This window comes from Procambarus clarkii, chromosome 39 (assembly GCF_040958095.1).
Source record: "Procambarus clarkii isolate CNS0578487 chromosome 39, FALCON_Pclarkii_2.0, whole genome shotgun sequence".
NCBI classification, from domain to species: domain Eukaryota; kingdom Metazoa; phylum Arthropoda; class Malacostraca; order Decapoda; family Cambaridae; genus Procambarus; species Procambarus clarkii.
In genome coordinates, this window is record NC_091188.1 from 21,394,769 (window position 1) to 21,417,638 (window position 22,870).

A 22,870-nucleotide genomic window follows, 5' to 3' on the forward strand; every position below is an offset into this window, starting at 1 on the left:
GTCATGTGTTACAAGGTCATGTGTTACAAGGTGATGTGCGACATGGTCCTGGGCTGGAAAGTCCTGAGCTACAAAGTCCTGCCCTACAAGGTCCTGTGCTACAAGATCCTGTGCTACAAGTTCCTGTGCAACAAGGTCCTGTGATACAAGGCCATGTGATAGAAGGTCATGTGCTGCAAGGTCCTGTGCTAAAAGGTATTGTGCTACAAAGTTATGTGCTGCAAGGTCCTGTGCTACAAGGACAAGTGCTACAAGGTCATGTGCTACAAGGACAAGTGCTACAAGGTCAGGTGCTGCAAGGACCAGTGCCACAAGGGCATGTGCTAAAAGGACCTGTGCTATAAAATCAAGGGCTACAAAGTCATATACTACAAGGTCCTGAGCTAGAAGGTCATATGCAACAACGTCATGTGTTACAAAATCATGTGCTAAAAGGTCATGTGTTACAAGGTCATGTGTTACAAGGTCATGTGTTACAAGGTCATGTGTTACAAGGTCATGTGTCATAAGGTCATGTACTACAAGGTCCTGTGCAACAAGGTCCTGTGCAACAAGGTCATGTGCTAGAAGGTCATGTGCTACAAGGTCATGTGTTACAAGATCAAGCAAGGTCATGTGCTACAAGGTCCTGTGTTACTAGGGGCTAGAAGGTCCTTCTCTAAAAGGTCCTGCACTATAAGGTCCTGTGCTACAAGGTCCTGTGCTACAAGGCCCTCTGCTACAAGGTCCTGTGCTACAAGTTCCTGAGCTAAAAGGTCCTGTGCTACAAGGTGATGTGTTACAAGGTCCTGTGCTACAAGGCCCTCTGCTACAAGGTCCTGTGCTACAAGTTCCTGAGCTAAAAGGTCCTGTGCTAGAAGGTCATGTGTTGCATGTTCCTATGCTACAAGCACCTGTGCTGCAAGGACCTGTTCTATAAGTTCCTGTGCTACAAGGTCCTGTGCTACAAATTCATGTGCTTCATGGTCCTGTGCTACAAGGTCCTATGCAACAAAGTCCTTCGCTACAAGGTCCTGCCATACAAGGTCCTGTGCTACAAGGTCTTGTGCTAAAAGGTCAAGTGCTACATGGTCATGTGCTACAAGATCCTGTGCTATAAGGTCATGTGCTACACGGTCCTGTGCTACAAGGTCCTGTGCTATAAGGTCATGTGCTACAAGGTCCTGTGCTATAAGGTCATGTGCTACAAGGTCCTGTGCTACAAGGTCATGAGCTACAAGGTCATGTGCTATAAGGTCATGTGCTACACGGTCATGTGCTATAAGGTCATGTGCTGCAAGTTCCTGTGCTACAAAATTATGTGCTACAAAGTCATGTGCTATAAGGTCATGTGCTACACGGTCCTGTGCTACATTGTCATGTGCTACAAGGTCATGTGCTATAAGGTCATGTGCTGCAAGTTACTGTGCTACAAAATTATGTGCTACAAGGTAATATGCTACAAGGTCCTGTGTTACAAGGTCCTGTGCTACATGGTCCTGTGCTACAAGGCCCTGTGCTACAAGGTCATGTGCTACAAGGTCCTGTGCTACAAGGTCATGTGCTGCAAGGTCCTGTGCTACAAGGTCATGTGCTAAAAGGTCATGTGAAACAAGGTCCAGTGCTTCAAGATCCTGTGCTATAAGGTCATGTGCTACAGGGTCATGTGCAACAAGGTCAAGTGCTACAAGATCCTGTGCTGCAAGGTCCTGTGCTTCAACGTCTTGTGCTACAAGGTCCTATGCTACAACGTCTTGTGCTACAAGGACATGTGCTACAAGGTCCTGTGCTACAAGGACATGTGTAACAATGTCATGTGCTACAAGGTCCTTCACTATACGGTCATGCGCTACAAGGTCCTGTGCTACAAGGCCCTGTGCTACAAGGTCCTGTGTTACAAGGTCAGGTGTTACAAGGTGCTGTGCTACATGGTCCTGTGCTACAAGGCCCTGTTCTACAAGGACATGTGCTACAAGGTCATGTGCTACAAGGTACTGTGCTACAAGGTCCTGTGATATAAGGTTATGTGCTACAAGGACATGTGCTACAAGGTCGTGTGCTACAAGGTTATGTGCTACAAGATCCTGTGCTACAAGGTCATGTGCTGCAAAGTCCTGTGCTACAAGGTCATGTGCGATAAGGTCCTGTGCTACAAGGTCATGTGCTACAATTAAGGTCCTGTGCTACAAGGTCATGTGCTACAAAGTCATGTGCTACAAGGTCCTCCACTATACGGTCATGCGCTCCAAGGTCCTGTGCTACAAGGTCCTGTGTTACGAGGTCATGTGTTACAAGGTCCTATGCTACAAAGCCCTGTGCTACAAGGTCCTGTTCTACAAGGACATGTGCTACAAGGTCATGTGCTACAAGGTACTGTGCTACAAGGTCCTGTGATATACGGTCATGTGCTACAAGGACATGTGCTACAAGGTCATGTGCTACAAGATCCTGTGCTTCAAGGCCCTGTTCTACAAGATCTTGAGCTACAAGGTCCTGTGCTAACAAGGTCCTGTGCTACAAGGTCCTATTCTACAAGGTCATGTGCAACAAGGTCCTGTGCTACAAGGTCATGTGCTACAAGGTCATGTGCTACAAGATCCTGTGCTTCAAGGCACTGTTCTACAATATCCTGAGCTACAAGGTCATGTGCAACAAGGTCCTGTGCTACAAGTTCCTGTGCTTCAAGGTCCTGTGCCACAAGTTCCTGTGCTACAAGGACATGTGCTTACAAGGTCCTGTGCTATAAGGTCCTGTACTACAATTTCATGTTATACAAGGTCCTGTGTTACAATGTCCTGTGCTACAGGTCTTGTGCTACAAGGTCCTGTGCTACAAGGTCCTGTGCTTTAAGATCCTGTGCTACAAGGTCATGTGCTACAAGGTCTTGTGCTACAAGGTCCTGTGCTACAAGGTCATGTGCTATAAGGGCCTGTGCTACAAAGTCCTGTGCTAACATATCCTGTGCTACAAGGTTCTGTGCTCAAAGTTCTTTGCTACAAGGTCCTGTGCTGCAAAGTCCTGTGCAACAAGATCCAATGCTACAAGGTCCTGTGCAACAAGATCCTGTGCTACAAGGTCCTGTGCTACAAGGTCCTGTGCAACAAGGTCTTGTGCTGCAAGGTCCTGTGCAACAAGATCCTGTGCAACAAGGTCATGTACTACATGGTCCCATGCTACAAGATCCTGTGCTACAAGGTTCTGTGCTCAAGGTTCTTTGCTACAAGGTCCTGTGCTACAAGGTCCTGTGCAACAAGGTCTTGTGCTGCAAGGTCCTGTGCAACAAGATCCTGTGCAACAAGGTCATGTACTACACGGCCCCGTGCTACAAGATCCTGTGCTACAAGGTTCTGTGTTCAAGGTTCTTTGCTACAAGGTCATGTGCTACAAGGCCATGTGCTACAAGGTCCTGTGCTAAAAGGTCCTGTGCTACAAGGTCTTGTGCTACAAGGCCATGTGCTACAAGGTCCTATGCAACAATGTCCTGTGCTACAAGGTCCTGTGCTACAAGGTCAGGTGTTACAAGGTCCTGTGCTACATGGTCATGTGCTACAAGGTCCTGTGCTACAAAGTCCTGTGCTACAAGGTTCTGTGCTCAGGTTCTTTGCTACAAGGTCATGTGCTACAAGGTCCTGTGCTACAAGGTCCTGCACTACAAGGTCAAGTGCTACAAGGTCATGTGCTACAAGGCTTTGTGTTGCAAGGCCATGTGTTTCACGGTCTTGCGCTACAAGGTCATGTGTTACAATGTCATGTGCAACAAGGTCCCTTGCTACAAGGTCATGTGCTACAAGGTCATGTGCTAGAAGGTCATGTACTAGAAGGTCATGTGGTAGAAGGTTATGTTCTACATGGTCCTGTGCTACAAGTCCTGTGCTACAAGGTCCCCTTGCTACAAGGTCCTGTGCTATATGTTCCTGTGCCACAAGGTCCTGTGCTACAAGGTCCTGTGCTTCAAGGTTATGTGCTAGAAGGTAATGTGCTAGAAGGTCATGTGCTTGAAGGTCATGTGCTACAAGGTCCTGTGCTACAAGGTTTCGTGCTACAAGGTCCCTTGCTACAAGGTCCTGTGCTACAAGGTCCTGTGATACAAGATCCTGTGCTACAAGGTCCTGTGTTACAAGGACATGTGCTACAAGGTCCAGTTTTACAAGGTCCTGTGCTAGAAGGTCATTTGTTAGAAGGTCATGTGCAAGAAGGTCATGTGCTACATGGTCCTTTGCTACAAGTCCTGTGGTACAAGGTCATGTGCTACAAGGTCCAGTGCCACAAGGGAATGTGATACAAGGTCGTGTGTTACAAGGTCCTGTGCTACAGGTCTTGTGCTACAAGGTCCTTTGCTACAAGGGCGTGTGCTACAAGGTCATGTGCTACAAGGTCATGTGCTACAAGGTCCTGTGCTACAAGGTCCTGTGCTACAAGGTCATGTGCTATAAGGTCCTGCACTACAAGGTCGTGTGCTACAAGATCATGTGCAACATGGTCCTGTGCTACAGGTCCTGTGCTACAAGGTCCTGTGCTACAAGGGCATGTGCTACAAGGTCCTGTGTTACAAGGTCCTCTGCTACAGGTCCTGTGCTACAAGGTCATGTGCTACATGGTCCTGTGCTACAAGTCCTGTGCAACAAGGTCCTGTGCTACAAGGTCCTGTGCTACATGGTCCTCTGCTACAAATCCTGTGATACAAGGTCCTGTGCTACAAAGGCATGTGCTACAAGGTCCTGAGTTACAAGGTCCTGTGCTACACGTCTTGTGCTACAAGGTCCTGTGCTACAAGGTCATGTGCTACATGGTCCTGTGCTACAAGGTCCTGTGCTACAAGGTTATGTGCTAGAAATTCATGTGCTTGAAGGTCATGTGCTACAGGTCTTGTGCTACAGGTCTTGTGCTACAAGGTGCCTTTCTACAAGGTCCCTTGCTACAAGGTCCTGTACTACAAGGTCCCTTGCTACAAGATCCTGTGGTACACGGTCCGTGCTACAAGTTCCTGTGCTACAAGGTCCCTTGCTACAAGGTCATGTGCTACAAGGTCCTGTGCTGCAAGGTCCTGTGCTACAAGGTCCTGTGCTACAAGGTCCTGTGCTACAAGGTCCTGTGCTACAAGGTCCAGTTTTACAAGGTTCTGTGCTACAGGTCTTGTGCTACAAAGTCCTTTGCTACAAAGTCCTGTGCTACAAGGTCCTGTGCTAGAAGGTCATGTGTTAAAAGGTCATGTTCTAGAAGGTCATGTGCTACATGGTCCTGTGCTACAAGTCCTGTGGTACAAGGTCCTGTGCTACAAGGTCCTGTGCTACAAGGGAATGTGCTACAAGGTCCTGTTTTACAAGGTCCTGTGCTACAGGTCTTGTGCTACAAGGTCCTTTGCTACAAGGTCCTGTGCTACATGGTCATGTGCTACAAGGTCATGTGCTACAAGGTCATGTGCTATAAGGTCCTGTGCTACAAGGTCCTGTGCTACAAGGTCCTGTGCTACAAGGTCCAGTTTTACAAGGTTCTGTGCTACAGGTCGTGTGCTACAAAGTCCTTTGCTACAAAGTCCTGTGCTACAAGGTCCTGTGCTAGAAGGTCATGTGTTATAAGGTCATGTTCTAGAAGGTCATGTGCTACAAGGTCCTTTGCTACAAGGTCCTGTGCTACATGGTCATGTGCTACAAGGTCATGTGCTACAAGGTCATGTGCTACAAGGTCCTGTGCTACAAGGTCCTGTGCTACAGGTCTTGTGCTACAAGGTCCTTTGCTACAAGGTCATGTGCAACATGGTCCTGTGCTACAGGTCCTGTGCTACAAGGGCATGTGCTACAAGGTCCTGTGTTACAAAGTCATGTGCTACTAGGTCCTGTGCTACAAGGTCCTGTGCTACAAGGTCCTGTGCTACAGGTCTTGTGCTACAAAGTCCTTTGCTACAAAGTCCTGTGCTACAGGGTCCTGTGCTAGAAGGTCATGTGTTATAAGGTCATGTTCTAGAAGGTCATGTGCTACATGGTCCTGTGCTACAAGTCCTGTGCTACAAGGTCCTGTGCTACAAGGTCATGTGCTACAAGGTCCTGTGCTACAAGGTCATGTGCTACAAGGTCCTGTGCTACAAGGTCATGTGCTACAAAGTCATGTGCTACTAGGTCCTGTGCTACAAGGCCCTGCATTACAAAAGTCGTGAGCTACTTGTTAATGCGCTACAAAAGTCGTGAGATACTTGTTAATGCGCTATAAAAGTCGTCAGATGCTTGTTAATGCGCTATAAAAGTCGTGAGATACTTGTTAATGCGCTATAAAAGTCGTGAGATACTTGTTAATGCGCTACATAAGTCGTGAGCTACTTGTTAATGCGCTATAAAAGTCGTGAGATACTTGTTAATGCGCTACAAAAGTCGTGAGATACTTGTTAATGCGCTATAAAAGTCGTGAGATACTTGTTAATGCGCTATAAAAGTCGTGAGATACTTGTTAATGCGCTATAAAAGTCGTGAGATACTTGTTAATGCGCTATAAAAGTCGTGAGATACTTGTTAATGCGCCACAAAAGTCGTGAGCTACTTGTTAATGCGCCACAAAAGTCGTGAGCTACTTGTTAATGCGCTACAAAAGTCGTGAGCTACTTGTTAATGCGCTATAAAAGTCGTGAGATACTTGATAATGCGCTACAAAAGTCGTGAGATACTTGTTAATGCGCTATAAAAGTCGTGAGATACTTGTTAATGCGCTATAAAAGTCGTGAGATACTTGTTAATGCGCTATAAAAGTCGTGAGATACTTGTTAATGCGCTATAAAAGTCGTGAGCTACTTGTTAATGCGCTACAAAAGTCGTGAGCTACTTGTTAATGCGCTACAAAAGTCGTGAGCTACTTGTTAATGCGCCTACAAAAGTCGTGAGCTACTTGTTAATGCGCCTACAAAAGTCGTGAGCGACAAATCATGTTGAATTAAGATGACGTACTAAATACATACCGTTGACGCATATTTGAATGACCAACAGATTCATGGACCCCAGGAAGGCCGTCTCCATCGTGCTGGCTGCGTGTCTGTCATCACAATTTACTGCCAGACGGGCCATCGCCAGACGCTACATCGCCAGACGCTAATATCAATATTTGCAACGAATCTCAACAATAGTGTTAGCGCAAAAAAGTGGTCTAGTTAAGACGATGGTGTGAGGAAGGAGATCCATCGCCCACATCTCGTTGCCGCATTCCTGTCCAAGATAACCTCTATTCCCCGTGATTTACTTTCCATATAATCACCTAAATTCCAGGACATGTTGCCAATATAGTCCAGAGAGTCGCATGGCAGGAATTCCGCATTTAATATTAGGGCGAACACGCATGGTAAGAAGCAGAACAAATACTTGAATGTAATGCCATCTTGCAGTGACACGCGTGAGAGATGTGGGTCTCAAGAAAGCATGGGTTAACTCACAAGAACACTCTCGTTGTTACGGCCGGGACTGTAAGGTGTCGACCGGATCGTCTACAGGATCACCAGGATGGTGTTCTCAGACATCTCGGCTGGAGGACTCCCAGGGGAAAGTTGTGTGTGTATAGGAACCTCCTCTGACAATAATATGTCAGAACCAGACTTCTCTGGTAAATCGACTTACGCCGATTATATTAGGCTGCTGATACACGCATGCATGCACACACACACACACACACACACACACACACACACACACACACACACACAGACACACACACACACACACACACACACACACACACACAGGGGTATGAGGAGCGCCTGAGGGAACTGTGCCTTACGACACTAGAAAGAAGAAGGGAGAGGGGGGACATGATAGGAACGTATAAGATACTCAGAGGGATTGACAGAGTGGACATAGACGAAATGTTCACACGGAATAGTAACAGAACGAGAGGACATGGATGGAAGCTTGAAACTCAGATGAGTCACAGAGATGTTAGGAAGTTTTCTTTTAGCGTGAGAGTAGTGGGGAAATGGAATGCACTTCAGGAACAGGTTGTGGATGCAAATACTGTTCATAATTTTAAAACCAGGTATGATAGGGAAATGGGACAGGAGTCATTGCTGTAAACAACCGATGCTCGAAAGGCGGGATCCAAGAGTCAATGCTCGATCCTGCAGACACAACTAGTTGAGTACAACTAGGTGAGTACACACACACACACACACACACACACACACACACACACAACTGTCAATCAACTCGTGTACAGATTCCTGAGCCTACTGGGCTCTATCATATCTACATTAGAAACTGTGTATGGAGTCAGCCTCCACCACATCACTGCCTAATGCATTCCATCCATTAACTACTCTGACACTGAAAAAGTTCCTTCTAACATCCCTGTGGCTCATGTGGGTATTCGGTTTCCACCTGTGTTCCCTTGTTCGCGTACCACTAGTGTTGAACAGTTTATCCTTGTTTACCCGGTCGATTCCGCTGAGGATTTTGTAGGTTGTGATCATGTCTCCCCTTACTCTTCTGTCTTCCAGTGTCGTAAGGTGCATTTCCCGCAGCCTTTCCTCGTAATCTCATGCCTCTTAGTTCTGGGACTAGTCTAGTGGCATACCTTTGGACTTTTTTCCAGCTTCGTCTTGCGCTTTATAAGGTACGGGCTCCATGTTGGGGCTGCATACTCCAGGATTGGTCTTACATATGTGGTGTACAAGATTCTGAATGATTCCTTACACAGGTTCCTGAACGCTGATCTGATGTTGGCCAGCCTCGCATATGCCGCAGACGTTATTCTTTTTATGTGGGCTTCAGGAAACAGGTTTGGTGTGATATCAACTCCTAGATCTTTCTCTCTGTGCGTTTCATTAAGTACTTCATCTCCTATTCTGTCTGTGTCTGGCCTCCTGTTTCCACTGCCTAGTTTCATTTCTTTGCATTTACTCGGGTCGAACTTCAACAGCCATTTGTTCGACCATTCTCTCAGTCTGTCTAGATCATCTTGTAGCCTCCTACTATCATCCTCTGTTTCAATCATCCTCATAATTTTTGCATCATCAGCAAACATTGAGAAAAACGAGTCTATACCCTCTGGGAGATCATTTACATATATCAGAAACAGTATAGGTCCAAGGACTGACCCCTGCGGAACTCCACTAGTAACGTCTCGCCAATCTGAGACCTCACCCCTCACACTGACTCGTTGTCTCCTGTTGCTTAGGTACTCCTTTTTCCAATGGAGTACCTTCCCTTTCACTCCAGCCTGCATCTCCAGCTTTTTCACTAGCCTCTTGTTCTTGCCTTATTTTTGTTGCCTGGTCGTATAATTCAAGTAACCCTGTGAGGCAGGACCTGCCCTCCCTGAATCCATGTTGATGCTGTTACAAAGTTCTTTCGCTCCAGTTGTTCCATTAGCTTTCTTCACACAATCTTCTTCATCAGCTTGCATGGTATGCAGGTTAGGGACACAGGCCTGTATTTCAGTGCCTCCTGTCTATCCCCTTTCTTGTATATCGGGACTACGTTAACTGCTTTCCAAATATCTGGCAGTTCCCCTGTTGCCAGTGATTTGTTATACACTATGGAGAGTGGTAGGCACAGTTCTTCTGCTCCTTCCTTTAGTATCCAAGGGGAGATTCCATCTGGGACTATAGCCTTTGTCACATCCAACTCTAGTAAACACTTCCTTACTTCCCCGCTGGTAATCTCAAACTCTTCCAGTGGTTCCTGGTTAGCTATTCTCTCTCTTATCTCTGGAATTTTTCCTTGCTCTAAGATGAAGACCTGGAATTTCTTATTCAGTTCCTCACACACTTCCTTGTCGTTTGTAGTGACTCCTTCTGCCCCTATCCTTAGTTTCATAACCTGTTCCTTTACTGTTTTTTTTCTCCTGATGTGGCTATGCAGCAATTTAGGCTGAGCCTTTGCCCTGCTTGCGATGTCATTTTCGTATTGTCTTTCTGCCATATTCATTCCTGGCATTCTGGTATCTTTCTCTGCTCTTCAGTGTCCTGTTATTCCTATAGTTTCTCCATGCCCTTTTACTTTGCTGCTTAGCTAGCCTACATCTCTGATTTAACCATGGGTTTCTCATCTTCATTACACTGTTTTCCTTTTGAACTGGGACAAACTTATTTGCTGCGTCCTTGCACTTCTGCGTGATGTAGTCCATCATGTCTTGGGCCGTCTTTCCCCTGAGCTCTGTTTTCCATGCTTTATCTGTTAGGAATTTTCTTATCTCCTCATAGTTCCCCTTTCGGTATGCTAACCTTCTGTTTTCGGTATTCCTCCTCGTGTTCAATAACCCTTCTTCAATCAGGTACTCGAACACCAGTACACTGTGGTCGCTCATTCCTACTGGGGCCTCAAAACCGATTTCTCTTATGTCGGAGTCGTTCAGAGTGAAGACTAGGTCCAGTCTCGTGTGTGTACTCACCTAGTTGTGTTTGCGGGGGTTGAGCTCTGGCTCTTTGGTCCCGCCTCTCAACCGTCAATCAACAGGTGTGTGTGTGTGTGTGTGTGTGTGTGTGTGTGTGTGTGTGTGTGTGTACTCACCTAGTTGTACTCACCTAGTTGTGTTTGCGGGGGTTGAGCTCTGGCTCTTTGGTCCCGCCTCTCAACCGTCAATCAACAGGTGTACAGATTCATGAGCCTATCGGGCTCTGTCATATCTACACTTGAAACTGTGTATGGAGTCAGCCTCCACCACATCACTTCCTAATGCATTCCATTTGTCAATCACTCTGACACATGTGTGTGTGTGTGTGTGTGTGTGTGTGTGTGTGTGTGTGTGTGTGTGTGTGTGTGTGTGTGTCTGTGTGTGTGTGTGTGTGTGTGTGTACTCACCTAGTTGTACTCACCTAGTTGTGTTTGCGGGGGTTGAGCTCTGGCTCTTTGGTCCCCCCTCTCAACAGTCAATCAACAGGTGTACAGATTCCTGAGCCTATCGGGCTCTGTCATATCTACACTTGAAACTGTGTATGGAGTCAGCCTCCACCACATCACCCCCTAATGCATTCCATTTGTCAACCACTCTGACACTAAAAAAGTTCTTTCTAATATCTCTGTGGCTCATTTGGGCACTCAGTTTCCACCTGTGTCCCCTTGTGCGTGTTCCCCCTTGTGTTAAATAGACTGTCTTTATCTACCCTATCAATCCCCCTTCAGAATCTTGAATGTGGTGATCATGTCCCCCCTAACTCTTCTGTCTTCCAGCGAAGTGAGGTTTAATTCCCGTAGTCTCTCCTCGTAGCTCATACCTCTCAGCTCGGGTACTAGTCTGGTGGCAAACCTTTGAACCTTTTCCAGTTTAGTCTTATCCTTGACTAGATATGGACTCCATGCTGGGGCTGCATACTCCAGGATTGGCCTGACATATGTGGTATACAAAGTTCTGAATGATTCTTTACACAAGTTTCTGAATGCCGTTCGTATGTTGGCCAGCCTGGCATATGCCGCTGATGTTATCCGCTTGATATGTGCTGCAGGAGACAGGTCTGGCGTGATATCAACCCCCAAGTCTTTTTCCTTCTCTGACTCCTGAAGAATTTCCTCTCCCAGATGATACTTTGTATCTGGCCTCCTGCTCCCTACACCTATCTTCATTACATTACATTTGGTTGGGTTAAACTCTAACAACCATTTGTTCGACCATTCCTTCAGCTTGTCTAGGTCTTCTTGAAGCCTCAAACAGTCCTCTTCTGTTTTAATCCTTCTCATAATTTTAGCATCGTCCGCAAACATTGAGAGAAATGAATCGATACCCTCCGGGAGATCATTTACATATATCAGAAACAAGATAGGACCGAGTACAGAGCCCTGTGGGACTCCACTGGTGACTTCACGCCAATCGGAGGTCTCACCCCTCACCGTAACTCTCTGCTTCCTATTGCTTAGATACTCCCTTATCCACTGGTGCACCTTACCAGCTACACCTGCCTGTCTCTCCAGCTTATGTACCAGCCTCTTATGCGGTACTGTGTCAAAGGCTTTCCGACAATCCAAGAAAATGCAGTCCGCCCAGCCCTCTCTTTCTTGCTTAATCTGTGTCACCTGATCGTAGAATTCTATCAAGCCTGTAAGACAAGATTTACCCTTCATGAATCCATGTTGGCGATTTGTCACGAAGTCCCTTCTCTCCAGATGTGTTACCAGGTTTTTTCTCACGATCTTCTCCATCACCTTGCATGGTATACAAGTCAAGGACACTGGCCTGTAGTTCAGTGCCTCTTGTCTGTCGCCCTTTTTGTATATTGGGACCACATTCGCCGTCTTCCATATTTCTGGTAGGTCTCCCGTCTCTAGTGACTTACTATACACTATGGAGAGTGGCAAGCAAAGTGCCTCTGCACACTCTTTCAGTACCCATGGTGAGATCCCATCGGGACCAACAGCCTTTCTAACATCCAGATCCAGCAGGTGTCTCTTGACCTCCTCTCTCGTAATTTCGAACTCCTCCAAGGCAGCCTGGTTTACCTCCCTTTCTCCTAGCACAGTGACCTCACCCTGTTCTATTGTGAAGACCTCCTGGAACCTCTTGTTGAGTTCCTCACACACCTCTCTGTCATTCTCTGTATACCTGTCCTCGCCTGTTCTAAGTTTCAGTACCTGTTCTTTCACTGTTGTTTTCCTTCTGATGTGACTGTGGAGTAGCTTTGGTTCAGTCTTGGCTTTGTTTGCTATATCATTTTCAAAATTTTTCTCTGCTTCTCTTCTCACCCTGACGTACTCATTCCTGGTTCTCTGGTATCTCTCTCTGCTTTCTGGTGTTCTGTTATTCCGGAAGTTCCTCCACGCCTTTTTGTTCAGTTTCTTCGCTTCGATACATGCCCTATTATACCATGGATTCTTCTGTTGCTTCTCGGATTTTTCCCTTTGGGCCGGGATGAACCTGTTTACTGCCTCCTGACACTTTTGGGTAACATAGTCCATCATACCCTGTACAGACTTGTCTCTGAGGTTTGTGTCCCAAGGTATTTCACTTAGGAAACTTCTCATCTGTTCATAATTCCCCTTTCGGTATGCCAGCCTTTTGATTCCTAGTTCTTTTTTGGGGAAGATAAGTCCTAGCTCTACCAAGTACTCAAAGTTTAATACACTGTGGTCACTCATTCCCAAGGGCGCTTCCATCTTAACTTCCCTGTGTGTGTGTGTGTGTGTGTGCAGGCTGGAAAGATATTGCATATCTAATGCAATATCTGTCATAGACAACTGGGAACACTTCTATGGAAGAAATGAAATGTATGCTCGGGATGGGGTGCATCTATCGAGGGCTGGGGTGGTTGCTGTTGCGAACTCGTTGGAACCAGTGGTTAGAGGTGTTTGTTTGGGTTTAAACTGTTAGTAGATAGTGGTATGGGAATTGATTTGGAGGAAGAAGGTAATTAAAGTATGTGTTTTGGGGAGAAAGGAATTGGCAAAATAATTAGGGAAATTGAAGGGCCTCAAAATAACAATTCACTTAGGGTATATTACACTAACAGTAGAAGTCTAAGAAATAAATTAAACGAATTAAATGCTCTTGTCTGCACAGAAAAAATAGATATTATCGCGCTTACCGAAACGTGGATGAATGTAGAAAATAAAGAACTATTAGCTGAATATCAAATAAATGGATTTAAACTATTTCACACAGATAGATATATTAGACGAGGAGGGGGAGTAGCCATATACATTAGGGACAATTTGAAATGTAGTCTCAAAGAGGGAATCAAATCTGAGCCACACACAGAAACTATTTGGATAGAATTAAACGAAAAAGCAAATAATATTATAATGGGAGTTACATATAGGCCACCAAATTTAGACAGAATGGAAGCAAAGCATCTATGGGATGAAATATCTAGAGCATCTAGATCTAACAATATTTATGTCATGGTGACTTTAATTTTAGTGGAATAAACTGGTTGAACAAAACAAGGAATAATGAAGCAGAAGATTTTCTAGAATTAATTGACGATTGCTTTCTTATGCAACACATTAAGGAACCAACGCGGGAAAATAATATTTTAGATTTAGTGTTAACTAACAGGGAAACACAAATTAAGGACATCGAAATAGGGAATGAGCTAGGGAACAGTGATCGTAAAGAAATCAGATTTAGCATAGAATGGAATAGATCTGTAGGAGAAAATTATGTTAAGTGCCTGATTTTCGAAAAGCTAATTTCAATAACCTAAGAAATTTATTGGGTCAAATAGATTGGTAAGTCTTAGGTATGGGGTGTGGGCCGGTCTTAGAGCTAGACGTGAACCCGGCGATAGGTCAACCCGTTCTCGCAAATTTAATAAGTCAATATTGACTTATTAAATATGTGCATAGGTGACATACTTAACATAATAGATACCCTTTAAAAGATTCATAGAAAACACCGACCTTACCTAACCTTGTTAGTATCTTAAGATAAGCATCTTATTGTTTCGTAATTACAATTATTACCTAACCTATAATAGGTATAGGTTAAGTAATAATTGTAATTACGAAGCAATAAGATGTTTATCTTAAGATACTAACAATGTTAGGTAAGGTCGGTGTTTTCTATGAATCTTTTTAGGGGTATCTATTATGTTTAGTATCTGTTTAGTATCTTTTAGTATCTGCTTTAGTATCTGCCAAAGAGCTCTGGCTCTTTGGTCCCGCCTCTCAACCGTCAATCAACAGGTGTACAGGTTCCTGAGCCTATTGGGCTCTATCATATCTACACTTGAAACTGTGTATGGAGTCAGCCTCCACCACATCACTTCCTAATGCATTCCATTTGTCAACCATTCTCACACTAAAAAAGTTCTTTCTAATATCTCTGTGGCTCATTTAGGCGCTCAGTTTCCACCTGTGTCCCCTAGTGCGTGTGCCCCCTGTGTTAAACAGCCTTTCTTTATCAACCCTGTCGATTCCCTTGAGAATCTTGAATGTGGTGATCATGTCCCCCCTAACTCTCCTGTCTTCCAACGAAGTGAGGTTTAATTCCCGTAGTCTCTCCTCGTAGCTCATACCTCTCAGCTCAGGGTACTAGTCTGGTGGCAAACTTTTGAACCTTTTTCAGTTTAGTCTTATGCTTGACTAGATATGGACTCCATGCTTGAGCCGCATACTTCAGGATTGGTCTGACATATGTGGTATATAATGTTCTGAAAGATTCCTTACACAAGTTTCTAAAGGCCGTTCTTATGTTAGCCAACCTGGCATATGCTGCTGATGTTATCTTCTTGATATGAGCTTCAGGGGACAGGTCTGGCGTGATATCAACCCCCAGGTCTTCCTCTCTCTCTGACTCTTGAAGTATTTCATCTCCCAAATGGTACCTTGTATCTGGTCTCCTGCTTCCTACCCCTATCTTCATTACATTACATTTGCTTGGGTTAAACTCTAACAGCCATTTCTTTGACCATTCCTGCACCTTGTCCAGGTTTTCTTGAAGCCTCAAGCTGTCCTCCTCTGTCTTAATCCTTCTCATAATTTTGGCGTCGTCAGCAAACATTGAGAGGAATGAGTCTATACCCTCTGGGAGATCATTTACGTATATCAGAAACAGTATAGGTCCAAGTACAGAGCCCTGTGGGACTCCACTGGTGACTTCACGCCAGTCTGAGGTCTCACCCCTCACTGTAACTCTCTGCTTCCTATTGTTTAGGTACTCCCTTATCCACTGGAGCGCCCTACCAGTTACTCCTGCCTGTTTCTCCAGCTTATGCGTCAACCTTTTATGGGGTACTGTGTCAAAGGCTTTCCGACAGTCCAAAAAAATGCAGTCCGCCCACCCTACTCTTCCTTGCTTAATCTTTGTCACCTGATCGTAGAATTCTATCAAGCCTGTAAGGCAAGATTTACCCACCCTGAACCCATGTTGATGAGTTGTCACGAAGTCTCTTCTCTCCAGATGTGTTACTAGGTTTTTTCCTCACAATCTTCTCCATCACTTTGCATGGTATACAAGTTAAAGACACTGGCCTGTAGTTCAGTGCCTCTTGTCTGTCACCCTTTTTGTATATTGGTACTACATTAGCAGTCTTCCATATTTCTGGTAGGTCCCCCGTTTCCAGTGACCTACTATACACTATGGAGAGTGGTAAGCAAAGTGCTCCTGCACACTGTTTCAATACCTATGGCGAGATTCCATCCGGCCCAACAGCTTTTCTCACATCCAGCTCCAATAGGTGCTTCTTGACCTCATCTCTTGTAATTTCGAACCTATCTAAGGTCACCTGGTCACCTCTTCTAGCGCCGTGACATCTCCCTGTTCTAATGTAAAGACCTCCTGGAACCTTTTGTTGAGTTCTTCACACACCTCTTTGTCATTCTCTGCGTGCCTGTCCTCGCCCACCCTAAGTTTCATCACCTGTTCCTTCACTGGTTTCTTCCTCCTGATTTGACTGTGTAGTAGCTTTGGTTCGGTTTTGGCTTTATTAGCTATATCATTTTCATACCTTTTATCAGCTGCTTCTTCTCACACTGACATACTTGTTCCTGGTTCTCTGGTATCTCTCTCTACTTTCTGGTGTTCTGTTATTACGGAAGTTCCTCCATGCCCTTTTGTTCAGCTCCTTTGCTTTCATACATTCCCTATTAAACCACGGATTCTTCCTTTGCTTCTCTATTTTTTCCTGTCGGGCTGGGACAAACCTGCTTACAGCCTCCTGATATTTTTGGGTGACATAGTCCATCATGTCTTGTACGGACTTGGTACCGAGTTCTGTGTCCCTATGTATATCCCATAGGAATTTATTCATTTCCTCATAGTTTCCCTTTCGGTACGTCAGCCCTTTGGTTCCCAGTTCTTTTTTGGGGGTGATAATTCCCAGCTCAACCAGGTACTCAAAGCTCAATACACTATGATCACTCATTCCCAATGGGGCTTCCAACTTAACTTCCCTTATATCCGACTCATTTAGGGAAAATTTCAGATCAAGCAAGGCTGGTTCATCCCCCTCCTCTCATTCTTGTAGGTCCCTTGCCGTGTTGACTTAGAAAGTTTCTTGTTGCCACATCCAGCAGCTTAGCTCTCCATGTGTCTGGGCCTCCATGTGGGTCTCTGTTCCCCCAATCTATCTTCCCATGGTTGAAGTCTCCCATGATTAGAAGTCTGGATCCATTCCTGCTAGCCACAGAAGCTGCTCTCTCTATTATATTGATGGTGGCCAGGTTGTGTCTGTCATATTCCTTTCTGGGTCTTCTGTCATTCGGTGGGGGTTATATATGACTACTTTTATAATTTTCTGTCCTCCAGTTGCTATGATGCCTGATATGTAGTCACTGAAACCTTCACAGTTCTGAATTACCATCTCTTCGAAACTCCAACCTTCTCTTAGAAGCAAAGCTACACCACCTCCTCCTCTCCCTTCTCCCTCTTTCTTCACTACATAGTAGCCCTGTGGAAACACTGTTTGTTACGATTCGCGTCAAAATAATCTTTCCTGCCTCTTACTCTACACAGACGCCGTCTTGTTGAATCGGCTCTGATACACAATGTACCCAACATCAACTTGAGTCCTGGCTTTGTTGCTGTAGACTCTTCCCTTTCACAGTATATACTCAAATGCCCTAATCTTTCTAACAAACGTGACCTTACATAAGCTTACCATTTCCATTTACCTTTCTCTTTCCTTTCTTTCTCTTTTCTCTCTTTTTTCTATTCATTGTCTTCTCCTACGTTCCTTCGCTTTCCTCTTCTCATTATTTTCTCCTTCTCTTTCGGTGGTTATAATAGGAACTGCCTCGTATGGGCGTATGGGTCACACTGTCAGTTTTGTCGTCAGGCAGCCAGTGTTGTCGTCAGGCAGCCAGTGTTGTCGTCAGGCAGCCAGTGTTGTCGTCAGGCAGCCAGTGTTGTCGTCAGGCAGCCAGTGTTGTCGTCAGGCAGCCAGTGTTGTCGTCAGGCAGCCAGTGTTGTCGTCAGGCAGCCAGTGTTGTCGTCAGGCAGCCAGTGTTGTCGTCAGGCAGCCAGTGTTGTCGTCAGGCAGCCAGTGTTGTCGTCAGGCAGCCAGTGTTGTCGTCAGGCAGCCAGTGTTGTCGTCAGGCAGCCAGTGTTGTCGTCAGGCAGCCAGTGTTGTCGTCAGGCAGCCAGTGTTGTCGTCAGGCAGCCAGTGTTGTCGTCAGGCAGCCAGTGTTGTCGTCCGGCAGCCAGTGTTGTCGTCCGGCAGCCAGTGTTGTCGTCAGGCAGCCAGTGTTGTCGTCCGGCAGCCAGTGTTGTCGTCAGGCAGCCAGTGTTGTCGTCAGGCAGCCAGTATTGTCGTCAGGCAGCCAGTGTTGTCGTCAGACAGCCGGTGTTGTCGTCAAACAGTCGATGTTGTCGTCGAGCAGCCAGTGTTGTCGTCGAGCAGCCAGTGTTGTCGTCAGGCAGCCAGTGTTGTCGTCAGGCAGCCAGTGTTGTCGTCAGGCAGCCAGTGTTGTCGTCAGGCAGCCAGTGTTGTCGTCCGGCAGCCAGTGTTGTCGTCAGGCAGCCAGTGTTGTCGTTAAACAGCCAGTGTTGTCGTCGAGCAGCCAGTGTTATCGTCAGGCAGCCAGTGTTGTCGTCAGGCAGCCAGTGTTGTCGTCAGGCAGCCAGTGTTGTCGTCTGGCAGCCAGTGTTGTCGTCAGGCAGCCAGTGTTGTCGTCAGGCAGCCAGTGTTGTCGTCAAGCAGCCAGTGTTGTCGTCGAGCAGCCAGTGTTGTCGTCAAACAGCCAGTGTTGTCGTCAAACAGTCGGTTTTGTCGTCTAACAGCCAGTGTTGTCGTCAAACAACCAGTGTTGTCGTCAAACAGCCAGTGTTGTCGTCAAACAACCAGTGTTGTCGTCAAACAGCCAGTGTTGTCGTCAAACAGTCAGTGTTGTCGTCAAGCAACCAGTGTTGTCGTCAAACAACCAGCGTTGTCGTCAAACAGTCAGTGTTGTCGTCAAACAGCCAGTGTTGTCGTCAAACAGCCAGTGTTGTCGTCAAACAGTCAGTGTTGTCGTCAAACAGCCAGTGTTGTCGTCAAACAGCCAGTGTTGTCGTCAAACAGTCAGTGTTGTCCTCAAACAGCCAGTGTTGTCGTCGAGCAGTCAGTGTTGTCGTCAAACAGTCAGTGTTGTCGTCGAGCAGCCAGTGTTGTCGTCGAGCAGCCAGTGTTGTCGTCGAGCAGCCAGTGTTGTCGTCGAGCAGCCAGTGTTGTCGTCGAGCAGCCAGTGTTGTCGTCGAGCAGCCAGTGTTGTCGTTGAGCAGCCAGTGTTGTCGTCGAGCAGCCAGTGTGGTCGTCAAACAGTCGATGTTGTCGTCGAGCAGCCAGTGTTGTCGTCGAGCAGCCAGTGTTGTCGTCAAGCAGCCAGTGTTGTCGTCGAGCAGCCAGTGTTGTCGTCAAGCAGCCAGTGTTGTCGTCAAGCAGCCAGTGCTGTCGTCGTGCAGCCAGTGTTGTCGTCAAGCAGCCAGTGTTGCCGCAGAGCAGCCAGTGTTGTCGTCGAGCAGCCAGTGTTGTCGTCAAGCAGCCAGTGTTGTCGTCGAGCAGCCAGTGTTGTCGTCGTGCAGCCAGTGTTGTCGTCAAGCAGCCAGTGTTGCCGTCGAGCAGCCAGTGTTGTCGTCGAGCAGCCAGTGTTGTCGTCGAGCAGCCAGTGTTGTCGTCAAGCAGCCAGTGTTGTCGTCAAGCAGCCAGTGTTGCCGTCGAGCAGCCAGTGTTGTCGTCGAGCAGCCAGTGTTGTCGTCAAGCAGCCAGTGTTGTCGTCAAGCAGCCAGTGTTGTCGTCAAGCAGCCAGTGTTGTTGTCAAGCAGCCAGTGTTGTCGTCGAGCAGCCAGTGTTGTCGTCGAGCAGCCAGTGTTGTCGTCGAGCAGCCAGTGTTGTCGTCGAGCAGCCAGTGTTGTCGTCAAGCAGCCAGTGTTGTCGTCAAGCAGCCAGTATTGTCGTCGAGCAGCCAGTGTTATCGTCAAGCAGCCAGTGTTGTCGTCAAGCAGCCAGTGTTGCCGTCAAGCAGCCAGTGTTGCCGTCGAGCAGCCAGTGTTGTCGTCGAGCAGCCAGTGTTGTCGTCGAGCAGCCAGTGTTGTCGTCGAGCAGCCAGTGTTGTCGTCGAGTGTCCCCAAAACACAAGCAGCATTCATTATTCCTTGAGACTCCTTGACGTTCTGGAAGTCATGACTAGTAATAAGTCTAATTAATTATCGGGATAAAATATCTGTAATCCATACTAAATATTTCGTTAGCATCACATCTCTGAGGTTCTTGTTTGTGACCCTCGTGAGTGGTATCGCTAACGACGTGTTGGTTATCGTGGTGCGAGGTGGTGTTTTGCCATTCTACGGTGCCACGGTCACCAATGGGTACCCTAGTCACACACTGAGTGGGGGGGGGGGTGTTACACACTGAGTGGGGGGGGGTGGGTGTTACACACTGAGTGGGGGGGGGGTGTTACACACTGAGTGGGGGGGGGGTGTTACACACTGAGTGGGGGGGGTGTTACACACTGAGTGGGGGGGGGGGTGTTACACACTGAGTGGGGGGGGGGGGTGTTACACACTGAGTGGGGGGGGGGGTGTTACACACTGAGTGGGGGGGGGGGTTACACAAGGAGTGGGGGGGGGGGTCACGCACGGAGTGGCGGGTTGTCACACACACTCCTGTTCTTGTACCTTGTGAAGTGTGGGATAAAGACAACGGTCCCGTGACTTCGATCCCCTCATGCACAGGACTCAGCACCTTTGCCTTAGGGCTCCCCCTTCCCCTCAGCTCACCCTGCAACCGCTAAGTAAACTTCAACATGATTGTGGTTCTTGGTCCCAGCTCAAGCTTTCATGGTGGTACTCATACTCAATAATAAGTAGAATTAAACAGTTTACAAAGGGAAGAAAGGGACTTAATATCAGACACATTGCGAAAACCCATTAAATTGCCAGCCACATAGTGGATTTTTTCGTTGATATGTATCACTTTAGTGTGATTTCTGTGTGTGTTACGAGACACAATAATAATAGTAACATCCCGTTACTGTGAAACAATATTTACATTTGCTTGGCTGCCAACAAAATTCTGATGACAGAGACATTATGGCAACACTCTTCAAAATTTCAAACAATAAATGGCAACACTGCCCAGATTCCTCCCTAATGCAAAATAATGCTTCCTTCCAACACCAAATGTAATGGTTTCACATTAACTATACTGATGATAAACTAAATCACAGCATTAGATATTTGCAAGTAAACTTTAGTACAAATGAATTAACCTTTGAGCTTAACATTACTTTGCTCTCTGTGTGGGGGAAACTGTCACACTGATCTATTTATTTATTTAGAATTTATTAGTTTATATTAATTGATTTCTTACGTTAATTTATTTATTTAGGTACGGACTGTTCGAATTTAAAGTAGACTGTATGATATTAAATTTCCACAAATCGTATCCTACTGGGGGTTAATTAATTGATATAGTATATCAATCCAAATTAATCAATTGGTAAGTAAGTAATTATCAAAAGAAGGCACCAATCCGTTTAGGCTATGTAGCACCAACAAATGTGCGGAATAATCAGAGGGCGCTAAATATCACCATGGATGCCAATCCGAGAACAGCATAAGGCGAACAAGTATCCGATTTACCAAGAATTCTATTGAGGGACAAGCGACCGCAAAGGACGGTCGGGAAAGGAAGACACACGCTCGTCCTGGAAGTCAGGAGATTCAACAAGGATATGTACGACTGTAAGAGGGACAATGCAATTTGGACACTAAGGAGCAGGGCGATGCTCCATTAAGTGACCATGAGTTAATAACCATGAGTATGGCCAATATGCAACCTCATACCAGAACCGTTTCCCATCGCCGGTTACGGTAGTAGCAAGACGGCCATGAGGACACACTACTCTTAAGAGTACACAGTTTGTTACCAGTAACAGAAGATCAACAATCCTGCCAACGGGTAAGGATGGAAGAATAAATAACTGGGTAAAAGTAGGAAGAAACAATACTTTTACGGAAGATGGGACAAGAGCGGACAGCTTCCCTAGTGGCAGCATCCGCACGCTCATTTGAAGAGACACCAATATGACTGGGAACCCAGCAAAACTCAACGGACTTAAATTTACTGGAAATAAGAAACAGCTAATGCTGAATCTCGACGACCTCTGGATGGACCAGATTAAAGGACCCGAGAGCCATGAGGGCACTACGAGAGTCAGCGAAAACTACAAAAGAAGATTGAAAACGAAAATGAAGGAGACGAAGAGTATAGAGAATAGCATAAAGTTCTGCTGTGAAGGTGCTAGTCTCCGGAGGTAGACGACACATATAAGTGCGGTCAGGAATACCACAGAGAAGCCTACACCGACCACAGACTTAGACTCATCGGTGAAGATGGAAACGGAGCGGGAGTGCGAAGAAAATTGCTCAAGGAAAAGGCGTTTCAGAACTGAAGGAGGGGTAAAAGCTTCAGTGATGCGGGTCAGGATGTACAAAACTTTGGAAGGGGGACTCACCACGGGGGCAAGGAGGGAACAATATGAGGAGAAATATTAGAAATACGAACTGAAAGAGAATCCTGTAAGCGAGATAACCGGACAGAAAGAGGGAGGTGGTGAAGAGGAACAGGAACCACAGGAGGGGTAAAAGTTAAAGCACGACAGAGGCGAGAGGAAGAATGTTGCAAGGAGCGCGCAAGATAGCGAAGACAGTAGCGATCACGTCAGTCCTGGAGAGATAGGAAGCCAGTGTCAACATACAAGCTGAGGGCAGGACTCGAATGAAAGGCACCAGAGCTGAGGCACAACCCAGTATGGTGCAAAGCATCAAGACGGCAAAGAGTAGAAGGAGAAGCAGACGAGTAAGCAGGGCAACCATAATCAAGTCTAGACAGGACAAGAGAGGAATGTAAAGCGAGGACAGTGCGCCTATCCACTCCCCAAAAAGTTTGGGACAACACCTGAAGGAGGGTAAGGGCCTTAGAGCATTGAACTCGGCGGTAAGAGATATGGGGCGACCAAGACAAACAAGTGTCAAAGATTAACCCCAAAAGCTTAGCGTAATCCTTGTACACAAG

The 22,870-nt window shown here is 46.3% G+C and overlaps 1 protein-coding gene across 1 annotated transcript; it reads left to right on the forward strand.

Moving 5' to 3' along the window:
• The first annotated feature begins 1,067 nt into the window (after positions 1 to 1,067).
• On the forward strand, positions 1,068 to 1,577 carry LOC123760446 (keratin-associated protein 10-4-like). Its single transcript, XM_045746134.2, has one exon. It carries the CDS (start codon positions 1,068 to 1,070, stop codon positions 1,575 to 1,577), a length of 510 nt encoding a protein of 169 aa, XP_045602090.2.
• Positions 1,578 to 22,870: the final 21,293 nt, after the last annotated feature.